This window comes from Poecilia mexicana, unplaced genomic scaffold (genome assembly GCF_051168715.1).
Source record: "Poecilia mexicana isolate PSO_F unplaced genomic scaffold, ASM5116871v1 scaffold_7, whole genome shotgun sequence".
In the NCBI taxonomy this organism is placed as follows: domain Eukaryota; kingdom Metazoa; phylum Chordata; class Actinopteri; order Cyprinodontiformes; family Poeciliidae; genus Poecilia; species Poecilia mexicana.
In genome coordinates this window covers 6,323,099-6,335,376 of record NW_028263376.1, presented here as the reverse complement: position 1 = coordinate 6,335,376, position 12,278 = coordinate 6,323,099, and the positions used below count along the sequence as shown (strand labels likewise).

At 40.6% G+C, this 12,278-nt stretch overlaps 1 protein-coding gene across 4 annotated transcripts in view; it reads left to right on the top strand.

Moving 5' to 3' along the window:
* The window catches only part of plagl2 (pleiomorphic adenoma gene-like 2), a 55,603-nt gene extending 44,592 nt beyond the window's left edge, over window positions 1–11,011 (top strand). For 2 of the 4 annotated variants that reach the window (XM_088006930.1, XM_088006932.1), the window contains exons 2-4: window positions 821–934; window positions 1,078–1,527; window positions 2,108–11,011. In XM_088006930.1, coding sequence (XP_087863056.1) covers window positions 1,205–1,527; window positions 2,108–3,584 — 1,800 coding nt within the window. In that variant the 5' untranslated portion in view covers window positions 821–934; window positions 1,078–1,204 and the 3' untranslated portion in view covers window positions 3,585–11,011. Of the gene's footprint in view, window positions 1–820; window positions 972–1,077; window positions 1,528–2,107 lie in introns of all 4 variants that reach the window. The other 2 variants (XM_088006929.1, XM_088006931.1) reach the window with 1 other exon arrangement.
* Window positions 11,012–12,278: the final 1,267 nt, after the last annotated feature.

Here is a 12,278-nt window from a genome sequence, read left to right as displayed (position 1 = left end):
TGATCTGAACATTCAGAACCACATAAATACATTTACAAAGTTGGCCTTCTGTCACCTGAAGAATATATCCAAGATTAGAGGACTAATGTCTCATAAAGCTCTAGAGAAACTCAACGACACATTTATCTTTAGTCACATTGATTACTGCAACAGTGTCTTCACAGGTCTGCCTAAAAAAATCAGACGCTGCTGCTCACATCACCAAACCACATTACCCCACTTCTAAGGCCTTTCACTGGTTCCTTGTGGCTCAGAGAATAGACTTTAAAATACTTTTGTTAGTTTAGAAATCACTGACTGGCTTAGCACCAAAATACATTATGGATATGCTGTTTTTGTATCAACCTTTCAGACATCTCAGGTCTTCTGGTTCTAGTCTGCCTTTTATCCCCAGAATCAGAACCAAACATGGAGAAGCAGCATGCTCTGCTAATCTGGAATAATCTTCCAGAAAACTGCAAAACTTCCTTTAGATCAAGTCTTAAAAACCCATTTGTTTAGAGTTGTTCATAACAACTGGTACATCATAAAGAGGAGCCTTTCTTCTAACTTTTCATTACTATCCTTTATTTAGCCACTGCAATGTAAGGTTTTATGTTTTCATCTTGTAAAGCACTGAATCATCATGTTGCTGAATGTATTATGCAAGTACACACACATTTGAACATTTAGACATTGTTCAAGTGTGTGTGTGTGTGTGTGTGTGTGTGTGTGTGTGTGTGCGTGTGTGTGTGTGTGTGATGAGATGTGTTTTATTGCAGTTTGTGTTACTGGGACAAATATTATCCACTTATCTTTGTTTTTCTTTCTCTTCTGACAGGACAGTAAAGATGCAGAGCAGTATTTCCCACTCACCGCCAGCCATAGCTGTTGGCACTGGGTGAGGGGTAGAGAAGCCAAACGAGAGGAGGAGCAACCAAGGTGGAGATATAAGGTGGGAAGTTCACAGACAGAAGGATTCTAACCAGCCGGTACAGTTTGGTTTCATTTCATAGACTGTAAATTTGACCTCAAATCGTTTTGACTTTTAGATCATTTTTGTCTCACAACTTACTTTGTTTGACCGCAATATTCCAGCTAGAAACCAGACGCAACCTTTGAACCACCGATCACCTTTCGCTTCTCCCCAACACCTTCCAACGTTGAGCCTGCGAGGCAGGGGAACTGCTCGTGAAGTTCATGGCAGCGGCACTCTAGGGCTGCCATGGCAGCTGCTGCCGCCGATGCCTCACACTGTATTACCGCACTGACGCCGGAGGAAGAGGGACGACGCACTGCCGCCAAGCTGTTTGGGAGCGCCGCCCCGCTGCCACGGACGGAGAGAGAGCGAGATCGGGGGAAAGAGAGGGAAGAGGAAGGAGAGAAAGTAGGGAGAGCGAGTGGGAACGAGTGTCTGGTGTGCGGGGCCCTGTTTGTCACACAGGAGAAGCTCCGGCTCCACACTTCGAGTCACACCGGAGAGAAGCCTTTCCACTGCTCACAGCCACACTGTCCCAAGGCCTTCAGCTCCAAGTACAAACTCTTCAGGTATCAGTCACATTTCCTCCATCTGCAATTTGATATAATTTGATTACAGACCACACTGAGGCTTAATTTAAACTTTTATGTTTACATGTGGTCGTTTGAACTACTGCATGGGAAGGAGTATTCAGGCCAATCAAACATTGTCACAGTTTGTCCTGTTAGAGCCCCAAACGTCAACGTGTTTTATTGGGATTTTATGTGATATGAAATAGTTTTCAAAAATGTTTCAAATTAAAAATTGTTGCGTGCCTTTTTACTCTGACAACCCAAAATAAAAGACAGTAAAAGTCACCTAATTCAGTGTAGTCATATGATTCTGAGATGACATGGTGTCTAATGATAAGACGAAGCCATTAAGCTAAATGTTCTCAAAGTTATCAGTGAAAATTTAAATCAAGATATAAATAAATCATCATTCTCAACCATTTCTTGGTGAAACTCCAAAACTGTTCCAAAAAAAGTCATTTTGACTTGAGTTTTTAAGTTCTGTAAGAAGCAGTTTTCTTTATCTGGAGAATGCATGATGGTGAGACACGAGATCTATGTTTTCTACACCTCCTTTGCATTGTGTCATTATTTGCAGGCATATGGCCACACACTCTCCGCAGAAGACCCATCAGTGTTCGTTCTGTGAAAAAATGTTCCACCGCAAAGACCACCTGAAGAACCACCTGCAGACCCATGACCCCAACAAAGAGGCCTTCAAGTGTGAGGAGTGTGGGAAGCACTACAACACCAAGCTGGGATACAAGCGCCATGTGGCCATGCACTCTGCTACTGCGGGGGATTTAACCTGCAAAGTGTGCATGCAGAGTTACGAAAGCACACCTGTTCTCCTGGAGCATCTCAAGAGCCACTCGGGGAAGTCTTCCGGTGGTGCCAAGGAGAAAAAACACCCCTGCGACCATTGTGACCGACGTTTCTACACACGGAAAGATGTGAGACGGCACATGGTGGTCCACACAGGGCGAAAAGACTTTCTGTGCCAGTACTGTGCCCAGCGCTTTGGCAGGAAAGACCATCTGACACGGCATGTGAAGAAGAGCCACTCACAGGAGCTGCTGAAGATTAAGACGGAGCCTCCGGATATGCTAGGCCTGTTGACGACAGGATCTCCACCGTGTTCAGTGAAGGAGGAACTCAGCCCCATGATGTGCGGCATGGGGCCCAACAAAGACCCCATGATGGGAAAGTCATTCCCCAGCGGGGCACCCTTTTCCATGAGCATGTATAACCCTCACCATCTCCAGGCCATGTCTAATTCTGGTGTGGGTCCTCCACATCCTTCCCTAATGCCCAATTCCTTGTCTGCAGCTATGGGCATGGGCTGTCATATGGAATCCACTGCATCTATTCATCCACACTCCCATCACCACCACCACCACCACCACCATCACCATCATCACCATTCCCCTCCAACACCCCCGCACCACCAGCCTGCGGCTCCCCAGCAGCAGCACCAGCCCCAGCCAGCACCCAAATACCAGCTGGGATCTACCTCATACCTGCTGGACAAGCCCTTGAAAGTAGAGATGGAGAGTTTTCTCATGGATCTGCAGAGTGGTCTACCAGGCCCAGTTCCCTCTGCAGAGCCCCATGCTGCTGCCTCACCCCCTAAGGACGGATTGGAGCCCACTTCAGGCTTGGCCGATGACCTTTGTGGGGATCCCCTCCTGTCCAAGAGCCCTGCAGTGATCGCTGAGTCTCTGTGTGCTGCTAACATGGATTTTTCCCACCTGCTGGGTTTCCTGCCCCTAAACCTTCCTCCCTACAGTGCCCCCATGAGCACAGGAGGACTGGTTATGGGGTACACCTCATCTGTGACCTCCTCCACTTCTTCCTCTTCATCTCTGCACGCCGCCGAGCCCCATGCCGCCGCAGTTGCCGCGGCAGCAGCCGCCGTCGCCACGGCACCTCTTACCTCTTTGCAACCGCAACCTCAGGAGCAGCAGAGCTCCAGCGGGGGTCTAGGCCTTGGATCCCTGCACCCCCTTCCACCAGTGTTCAGCTCCAGCCTTAGTAACACCACGTTGCCTCGCTTTCACCAGGCCTTTCAGTGACAGAGGCAGCCTCTTCCCTGCCCAGGTGGCCTCCTCCACACCAGCACCAGCTCAGCTTGGATATTTCAGGTCGCTATGAACAAGGCCTGATGGAAAAGTTGGAGAATTAAGTTTCAATATAAATACGTAAATGAACACTTAGAAGCCTTAAATGAAAGTGCGCACAAAAGCTTTTGATTGAGCCTTAAAAGGAAGTTGAAACCCCTTTGAGCAAAAAGGAAAATATAAGAAAAGAAGTTGAAGCAGCTTTTATTTGGGCTTTTTTTCCCCCTTATCCTATAGATATAACAATGTATTAACCCATGTTTTTTTTTGTTTTTCATTTACGTCCCCTTTTATCTTCCCCTTTTTAGTAGAATAGAGGGCAGGATCAGTAGGCCTAAAGGCGTGGTACTGCATACTTAAAGTAATAATATAAAAAAAACAAAAAAACAAAAAACAAAGATCATTTTTAGTGGAGATTATCTGTCTTGTTGTGACCCAGAAAAATATAGTTTGAAGTGGAAATTTTGTTTTTACTTTATTGTCCCCCCCCTCTCCCCCCAATGTAAGAACATGGTAGGATGTTTCATATGTTGAGTTCTGAACCACCCATGCTAATACCCTGAATCACCGTGATTAATTCGGAGAGGAGAGAGCTCAGTGGGGGAAAGAAAAGAGATGAACGGTAGTTTCTTCCATGAGGTGACTTAGCCAGACCCGTAAAACAAGCCCAACCTCCCAAAAAAAGTGCTCTTCTAATAATACAAAAGTGACACGAGAATTAATCTGATTTAGGAGCAAAACACGAAAGAAATGCGTAAAAAAAAAATAATGAGCTTTACCACAACTTATTTTGTTGTCTTTCTCAAGAAAAGCACTTTTTTTTTAACAAAAGGCACTTCGCTTCTCGTCTCCTCCCTCGTACTTTCGTATGAAAGCCTCTGTGCCAGCTCGGAAAAAAAAAATACGAAGAGCTTTGTGAAACGCCACTTATTCAGAAGTTGACACGTGTGGTTTACAAAACTCCGTAAACCTTAAACCAGGAGAGCAGATTTTTTTTCATGCACTCTATTTCTAAGGTCTGTGCAGACCCTGCAAGAATCGAGAAGCAGAACAATGTTAGTACTTACCAAATCAGTTTTATAGTTTGTGAAAAACTCAGTTGCATAATTTCCAAGCTGGAATGACAGTTTTTCTGCATTAACAGCACCGTATTCATGTCTCTGACGAACCACACAATGGGTGTGTCCAAATTCAGGGGTTGCGTCCGTCAAAGGCCGCACTTAAAGACCGATTACATCTGAAAGATATGACGAAGACTGTCCAAACTCAAAGTCTCCAGATTTGAAGGACGGGCCTAGCGAATCCTTCGCAGCCCACCCAATCCCAAGATTCATTGCGTGTCGAACGGGAAATCTTTTGTTCTAACAATGGTGGATGAAACAGGAAATGAGAGTGGGAGAGGAATACAGTTCCATAGAAAACTGGTGGTAGAAAAATTAAAAGAATAAAGCGGTCGTATTGTTAAGCTTTTGTTATTTGCGTTGTTTTTAATATTTTTTGGTGAGAAATACATGAATTTAATTAATTCAATGATTCAATTAATGACAAAGATAAAGAGTTAATAAAAATGCAAGATTCATTTTTACTAGCTTGTTTAGCGCCGTCACTGTTCCTATGTGACATGGCGCACACAGAGGGACGACCAGAGATCAGTCTGAAGGCCAGAGCGTCCAGCTCCACAGCCGCCACTTACTTTCCCGATAAACGAAGGACCCAGCTTACGTCGACCGGTAGACTTTTGGTGGACGCAGCCCCTGAATTTGGATACCACCAACGGCACACAGGTAGAAAACGTCTGCTCTGTGTTTGAGACGAAAATGAGCTGTGAGACTCCAGAGCCGGGGTGGCAGACAGAATCCATACAGGGAGGGAAAACTCTGGTGCGTAGGACTCTCTTTCTTCCTCCTCGGAGTTACCTTTAAAAGTTTCCGTTATAATTTTTTTTCCGTTGACGCATTCGCTTGGCTGCCTTACATATCTTTTCTTAAGATACGTATGTCTGTTTTTTTTCTTTAAATACTCCAAACTCATCTTTTAGGCAGTCTTTTAAAAAGATGCATCATCAAGGTGAATGATGAACCCTGAGATATGTGAATGGATAAAAAGAACAAAGGAAATTAGTTGCCGATAAGTAAAAATGTTTTTAAGAATGTTATTGCAGTGTACGAAATATCTCAAAAATAAATATCGAAATTGCTTTTAATGTGTATTTTAGGTAGATGTATTAAAACTAAGTGACAATGTTTTTAATTTCTTGCAGGTTTACATTTGTTTGTATCTTGCATTTTTTTTTTGAGTAAGAAAAAGATGAAGTATTTCCTTTGTCCCTCAAGCTTTCTCTGTCGTATCCGACCATTGCTTGTTGTACTTGAGTTGGAGAAGAAGAATCCAAACTTTGGATGGGAATTATTTGTAGGAGGCTGCTAGTGGTTTAGTTGTCAGCTAGTATTTGAGCTAGCTATAGATAGTGTTGTAGGGATGCTTACGTGGATGAGATTTAAGTATTTCAAACTGCAGGCCTTGGAGTTCTAACCTTGAACCAAGAGCCTTTAAAAAACCTTAGTCCAAAGTTAACTTACAGCCTGAAAATCCAATTTTAAAAAATCCTTTCAGATTTAGTCCCGTCTGTTGTAAATCTCTCATAGTGTGGTCACTGTGGCTCCTTGGCTTGAGATGTTTCTAAAAAAAATAAATAAATAAATTCCTTCTAAATGTTCACTTAACAGTCTGTTTCATCTTTTGATTTTTAACATCATAGCATGCTATTGACATTTCTCTTGTTGTAGCAGCTATTGCTTACCGTATGGAGCTATTGCTTAGCATACAGACCTATTGTTACTTACTATATAAGCTTATTATGTCCAGTATTGCTTTTTTTCCCCTTGTACCAGGCTATTACTACCCATATACAATTTCTCCTTTACATAATCTTTTTTTTAATAACTATACAACCCTAACCCTGACTAGATTTCTTTTTTCCATCCGTATAAACTTTGTATTAGATTGCTTAACATGCAAAGTTTTTTATTTACTTTCTTATTATTTCATTTTTCTGGTCTCTTTCACCAGTAGAAAACTTTTCGTTTCCAAACTGGACTTTTTCTTAATGCAATTTTTTATTTATTTATTTTTTTGACGGTATGTAAAGAGTTGCGTCTAATTTTCCAAAGTAAGCTTTTTGTGAGACTCCAGATGAAATAGATTGAGGTAAAAATGATTTCTAAAAGAAAGACAGCGTGTTGTTCACAGTGACCACATTATAGAGAACTGCATCACATTTATAGAAACCAAACTTCCTCTTCTTTTTTGTTCTGTTCCTGAAACGACAGACAAATCTGAATGTTCGTCTCACTTAACATCTTATTTCTACCATAAATATTGTTGCAGTTTTTACACCAACTCTCTTTATGTTTAGTAATGTCTGTGCATCAGGTGAGCCCTATCTGGAAAAAACAACATAATCCATAACCATAGCACATAAGCATCGAAGCTAAATCTCTTATTGCTGCTTTAGCCACGGTTGGTGATGTACGACAACTGTAGACCACTAGAACATTTTGAAAGCTAAATGTTTTTTGTTTTTTTTTCTGAAACATAGACAGTGAGCCAAACCAACAAAGTGTTCATCAGCCCCACCACTTCGTTACTCCTCTCCTCCTCCTCCTCTTTTTTAAAATTGTTTTTAGCTGCTTTGTAGAGTAAAAGGGTCTGAAAACATGGCGACTCCAGGAGAACGCAGTCATCGAACCGCCTGGGCTTTGACATTCAAAGCAACAGGAAGGTGCTAAGAGACTGACTGTACAACTTGGGGGGGAAATTACTTATAGTTATGTATTTGTTTTGTTTTGTTCTTTTTTTTCATGATATATTATTTTCTGTTTGTATAAAACAGGACCTCGAAAAAAAACAACACAACACATCACCTCATTTTTATTTGTTTATTTTCTTACCAAAACCTTGGGAGAAGAAACTACATCTTTGCACAATAGCTTATTAAGAAATCTTCACTTTTTTTTTTTTTTTTTTTTTTTGAAGTTTGTTTATGCTGTAGGAAAAGGAACCCTGTCAGTGGGCCGCTGACGGCCCGGTGCATTGGAAAAGCACATTCGATAGTATTGGATAATTCTGACCGAGCGATGGTGTCTAAAGGTTAAAACTACGCAGCTTCACGTTGTCGTCAAAGTTACACTTTTTTTTATTCCAATATCAATGTAAAATTACACAAGTTATGAGATTAAATCATTATTTTTTTATGATTGATCAAACTTCCTAATGACCCTATATGATTAGCTGTCGGCACCTTCCGTAGAATTTCTATCGTAAACCGAAGATTTAAAATTAGATTTTGTTTTTTGTTTTTTTTTTTCTTTGTAAGGGTTTTAAGACTTTTTAAAGAAAAACTCTTCTGGTTTAAGCCAAATTTGTAGCAGTCCCATTGAGCATTTATATTTTTGGAACAAATTTCTCATTTTGTCCCTAAATGAAAGGAAAGAAGAAGAAAAAAAAAGCTTTCAGTGTGCATTAAGTTTGTCCTCCCTGGGTTTCTGTGAGCTAATCTGAATTCTAGCACTTTCAACTTTAAAATAAAAGAGTATTTTTTTTTCTTTTAAAGTTTCAGCTTATATGTTCATATGTTTTTAATTTTGTATTGATCCTGTATATGTATGTGCCATTAGTTTGATGTTTAAACTTTATCAGGATTTGTGTATTTCTCTTCTCCAAAAGAATAACAGTATTTTTGATATACTTTTCACTAATATGCTTCTACAGAAGAGCTCTCCGCTCCCTTTCTCCTTTTTTCCCTTGTTTTTGACTTAACCAGCTTGGCCTTTCCCTTTTTCGAAAGTGTATCTAGTCAAACTGCAGCCAAGCATTTGAAGAAAACAGTAGCAGCAGCATGTCTGTTCCTCAGAGGCCACGGTGAACAGAGCTGTTGTCAGCAGAGCGTCTAGATCCACAGCCAATCACAGCGCGCGGATCCTGCTGCAGCAAAAACTCAGACGTCTTTGCTGCAGCAGGATTAGGAATGTTGGGGCCATTGTAGATGGAAAAGACAAGTGGAGTAAATATCTGCCAAAAAAACTCAGATATTTTGAGATGAATTAATTAATACATGTTCTAGAGAAAAATGTGGACATTTCTGAGCTTAAAGTCAGAAGTTTTCTAGAAAGTAAAAAACTCAGAAATCTTCTTGAAAAAATGTGGACATTTCTGAGCTTGAGCCGTCAAAAACTTTTTCCGAAAAATACTCAGAAATTTTCCAGGAAAAAAGTAGGACATTTCTGAGTTTGACGCATCAAACATTTGCTGGAGAAAACTCCAAAAATATTGAGATTCATCTTGGAGATTTTTCTTAGACAAAACTTGGAAATTTCAGAGTTTGAAAAGTCAAAAGTTTTACAGAAAAAACAGAGAAATTTTGAGATAGAAACTCAGAAAATCTCCAAAAATCAAAATATTTACATTTTCGAAACTCAGAAAATTTTTGTGAGAATTTGCTCCTTTTCTTCTGTCTACAAATGGCTTTAGTCAAACTGTGATATCCACTGGCCATTTTCACAACGTAGCTGGAAAAGTCAAAGTCACCCTGCTATAAAGCACTTATAGTTTGATCATAGAGCAGTGAATTGTTTTTTTTTGTTTCCAAATAGTACAACTTGTTAAAAAGTAGAAGAACAACATTCAGCTGCAGCTTCAGTCACAAACTTGTAATTATCGATGGGTTTGAATCTGATATGACGTTGAAGTTTATTGGCAAGATTTTGAGAATTTTTCTATATCTACTATGGAAAAGGGAAAAAAAATATGTAGGAGTTGAAACAAAAAAATAAAAAATTAGAAAGAATGTTAAAAATCCAGACATGTTTGGAGGATAGGAGGGGAAAAGAGCTTCAGATGCAACAACAGAAAAAGTAATAATCTGATACATTGCACTTTTAATTCATTAAAATAACATCAGTCATTTTTATCATTATTGAAATTATACCATACATAAATATGGAAAATATTATCCACTAGGACTGGGTATTTAGTGCATCATTTATCATGAAAATTTTCTTATAAGAATTTTGGTTTGTCGTTGTCACCATTGATTGATTTCTGTCCCAGTCAATATAGTTGCCCCCGCTACCCAATAAAAGGGTAAAACAGTTTTTATTGTTGTTATTATTGTCACAGGATATCATGATAAATTTGTCGCCCATCCCTCATTTTTGGTTAAGCATCTTGTCAACGCGACACAATGGTTGGCATGAAGGCTTACAAATTTGCTTGAGGTCATAAAAAAGTTTTATGGATATACAGATTGTCTAATCGGTTTATGGTTGATTAAGCTGATGGTTAAAATTTAAATTATTTGCAGGGGCCCACTGCCGTTCAATGTGATCACGACTACTTATCAGTTCAGGAAGTGGGGAAAAAAACATAAGAGGAGTTTGATATTAGTAATTTTGGTAATGTTACAGAAATAATTATATGGAAAATAATAATAATAATGAATATAGGATGTTTACCTATCCAGTAGGTAAAAATTGTGAGCATTTATGATTTAGGCCTTTGGGAGGAAAAATTATCATTTTGGACGGCTGTAGTGTCTTTTTTTTTTTTTGTCTAAATTTTCGACAATTTTTCCAGTGTGCGGCTTCCGTAGCTTGTGTTGAGCAAAAAGCTGAGACACACACTTCTGAAGCACCGACACTCTGACAGAGATGCTGCGCTGGTCATCCGCTTGGCTGCAGCTCCAATACCTCAGCCTGCACCTACTAGGGATGCACTTATCCTCTTTCTCTCTCTCTTTCCTTTTTTACTGGTAGGTGCGGTGCAGACATTTTAAGGGAATTATTTCCATCATTGTAAACCTGAGAAATTGCTGATTTGATTTGAACGATTCTTGTTCCTCTCCCTCCCTCTTTTGTTTTTGGCTTTAGTACGAACCTGGGTGATGTCTGCTGCAGACAGCATCCACATGTAGATTTATATATTTTTTAGCTAAAACGTAAGTCGTGCATTCCATCCTCTTTGTGTATCTTGTTAGGTGACATAGCCCGTTTTTATTTTTTTACAAGCAACTACAGCCACCTTTTGGAATAAACTAAAAAAAGGTGAACAATAACAAGCTACTTGCATTCTCTCACACTATGTTATATAGCATGGAGCTTATCGACTACAGGGAGAGTTCAAGGATCCACATCAGGAGTCTTCCTTTTTAACATATCTCATGTAATCAGTTGCTGCAATTTCTTAGTGACAGATGTATATTGGTTGATCCAAAGAGATGAACACAACAGCAGAAATATTGACTTATTGTACAGTACAGTGTATCTTTGACTTCTCATGTGTTATGTTGAAATAATTAAAAGACAAACCAGTGGTTTCATACCCCATCTGCAGTCCTGTGTTTATTGTGGAAACTAGGGGTCATGGGAGACTCCCGGTGGTGTTTGGTTTTACCTTTGTGATGGTAAGACAGAATAAGCCTCTTTTCCTTGTAGGAAGTCGCCAAAATAACAGTTTGCTATGTAGTCGGGTCTAACAGACGATAGAGAATATTCAGAAACGTCATGATTCAATTCAGTTACATTTAGTGGCCAATGATTTTAAAAAGGTTATTTTTAAAACTACATGGTTTTCCCCACACATAACTATATACCCCACAACCACAACTGCCACAGCATCCAGGGCAGCTGTGGCTACAATCCAGTAGCTTGCCGTCATGTGAGTGAACGGGATCGATTGTAAAGTGTCTTCAGTATCCTTGAAAAATGCTGTACAATTCAGGGAGAGCTGAAGGAAAAAAGGGGTTCAAACTGGTTCTAGCAAGGTGGAACAGGTGCACATATTCTTCAGTTATGACTTAATGTTCATCTATTTATTCTTAATCCAGGGTCAGGTTACAGGGGCGGAAGCCTAAGCAGGGCCTCTGACTTCCCTCTCTCCAACCCCTTGTTCCAGCTCCTCTGGGAGAATCCCAAGGCGTTCCCAAGAATCAGCGTCCCTCCAGTGTGTTCTGTATCCCAGAGGAACCCACCTCAATCCGGTGATGTGCACAGAACGCCTCTCTATTGAGGCATCCAGAAGTCATCCTAACCAGACGTTTGAGTCCACCTCAACTGGTTCCTCTCGATGTGGAAGCAGCAGATCTACTGAGCCTCTCCAGGATGACCGAGCTTCTAAGACTCCTCTAAGCCCACTCATGTGGCTTTAACCAGTTGTTTCCCAGTCAGCCACAGCCAGATTCATTTCCATTTGCAGGTCGTGGTCGGGTCCTCCCCGTTTTTTGAAACCAACACTGGGGTGGTGCAAGCTGGGCCAAGCCGGATATTGCATGCAAATGATTTGATTGGCAGTAGACCGATCGGACTGTGGATTTAAGTCACTGGATGTTTCAAACTCCTCTGATAACAAATCTGAGAAGCGAGTGCGAGCTGCAAATCAATTGTTCCATGTTCAAACCTTGAGATCCAATCTTATCAATTGTAACAGAGGAGTGCATACATCGTCAACTGGAAGCAACCTGCAACAGACAAACATCTGAGATTTTGGAGAATCTGGCCGCCCAATGGTTCACAATCCATTGACATAATCGGAGCATCGGGCACAACTCCTGGGCGCTCACACCTGCCCACCTGTTCCTGTCCAGATCATACCTAC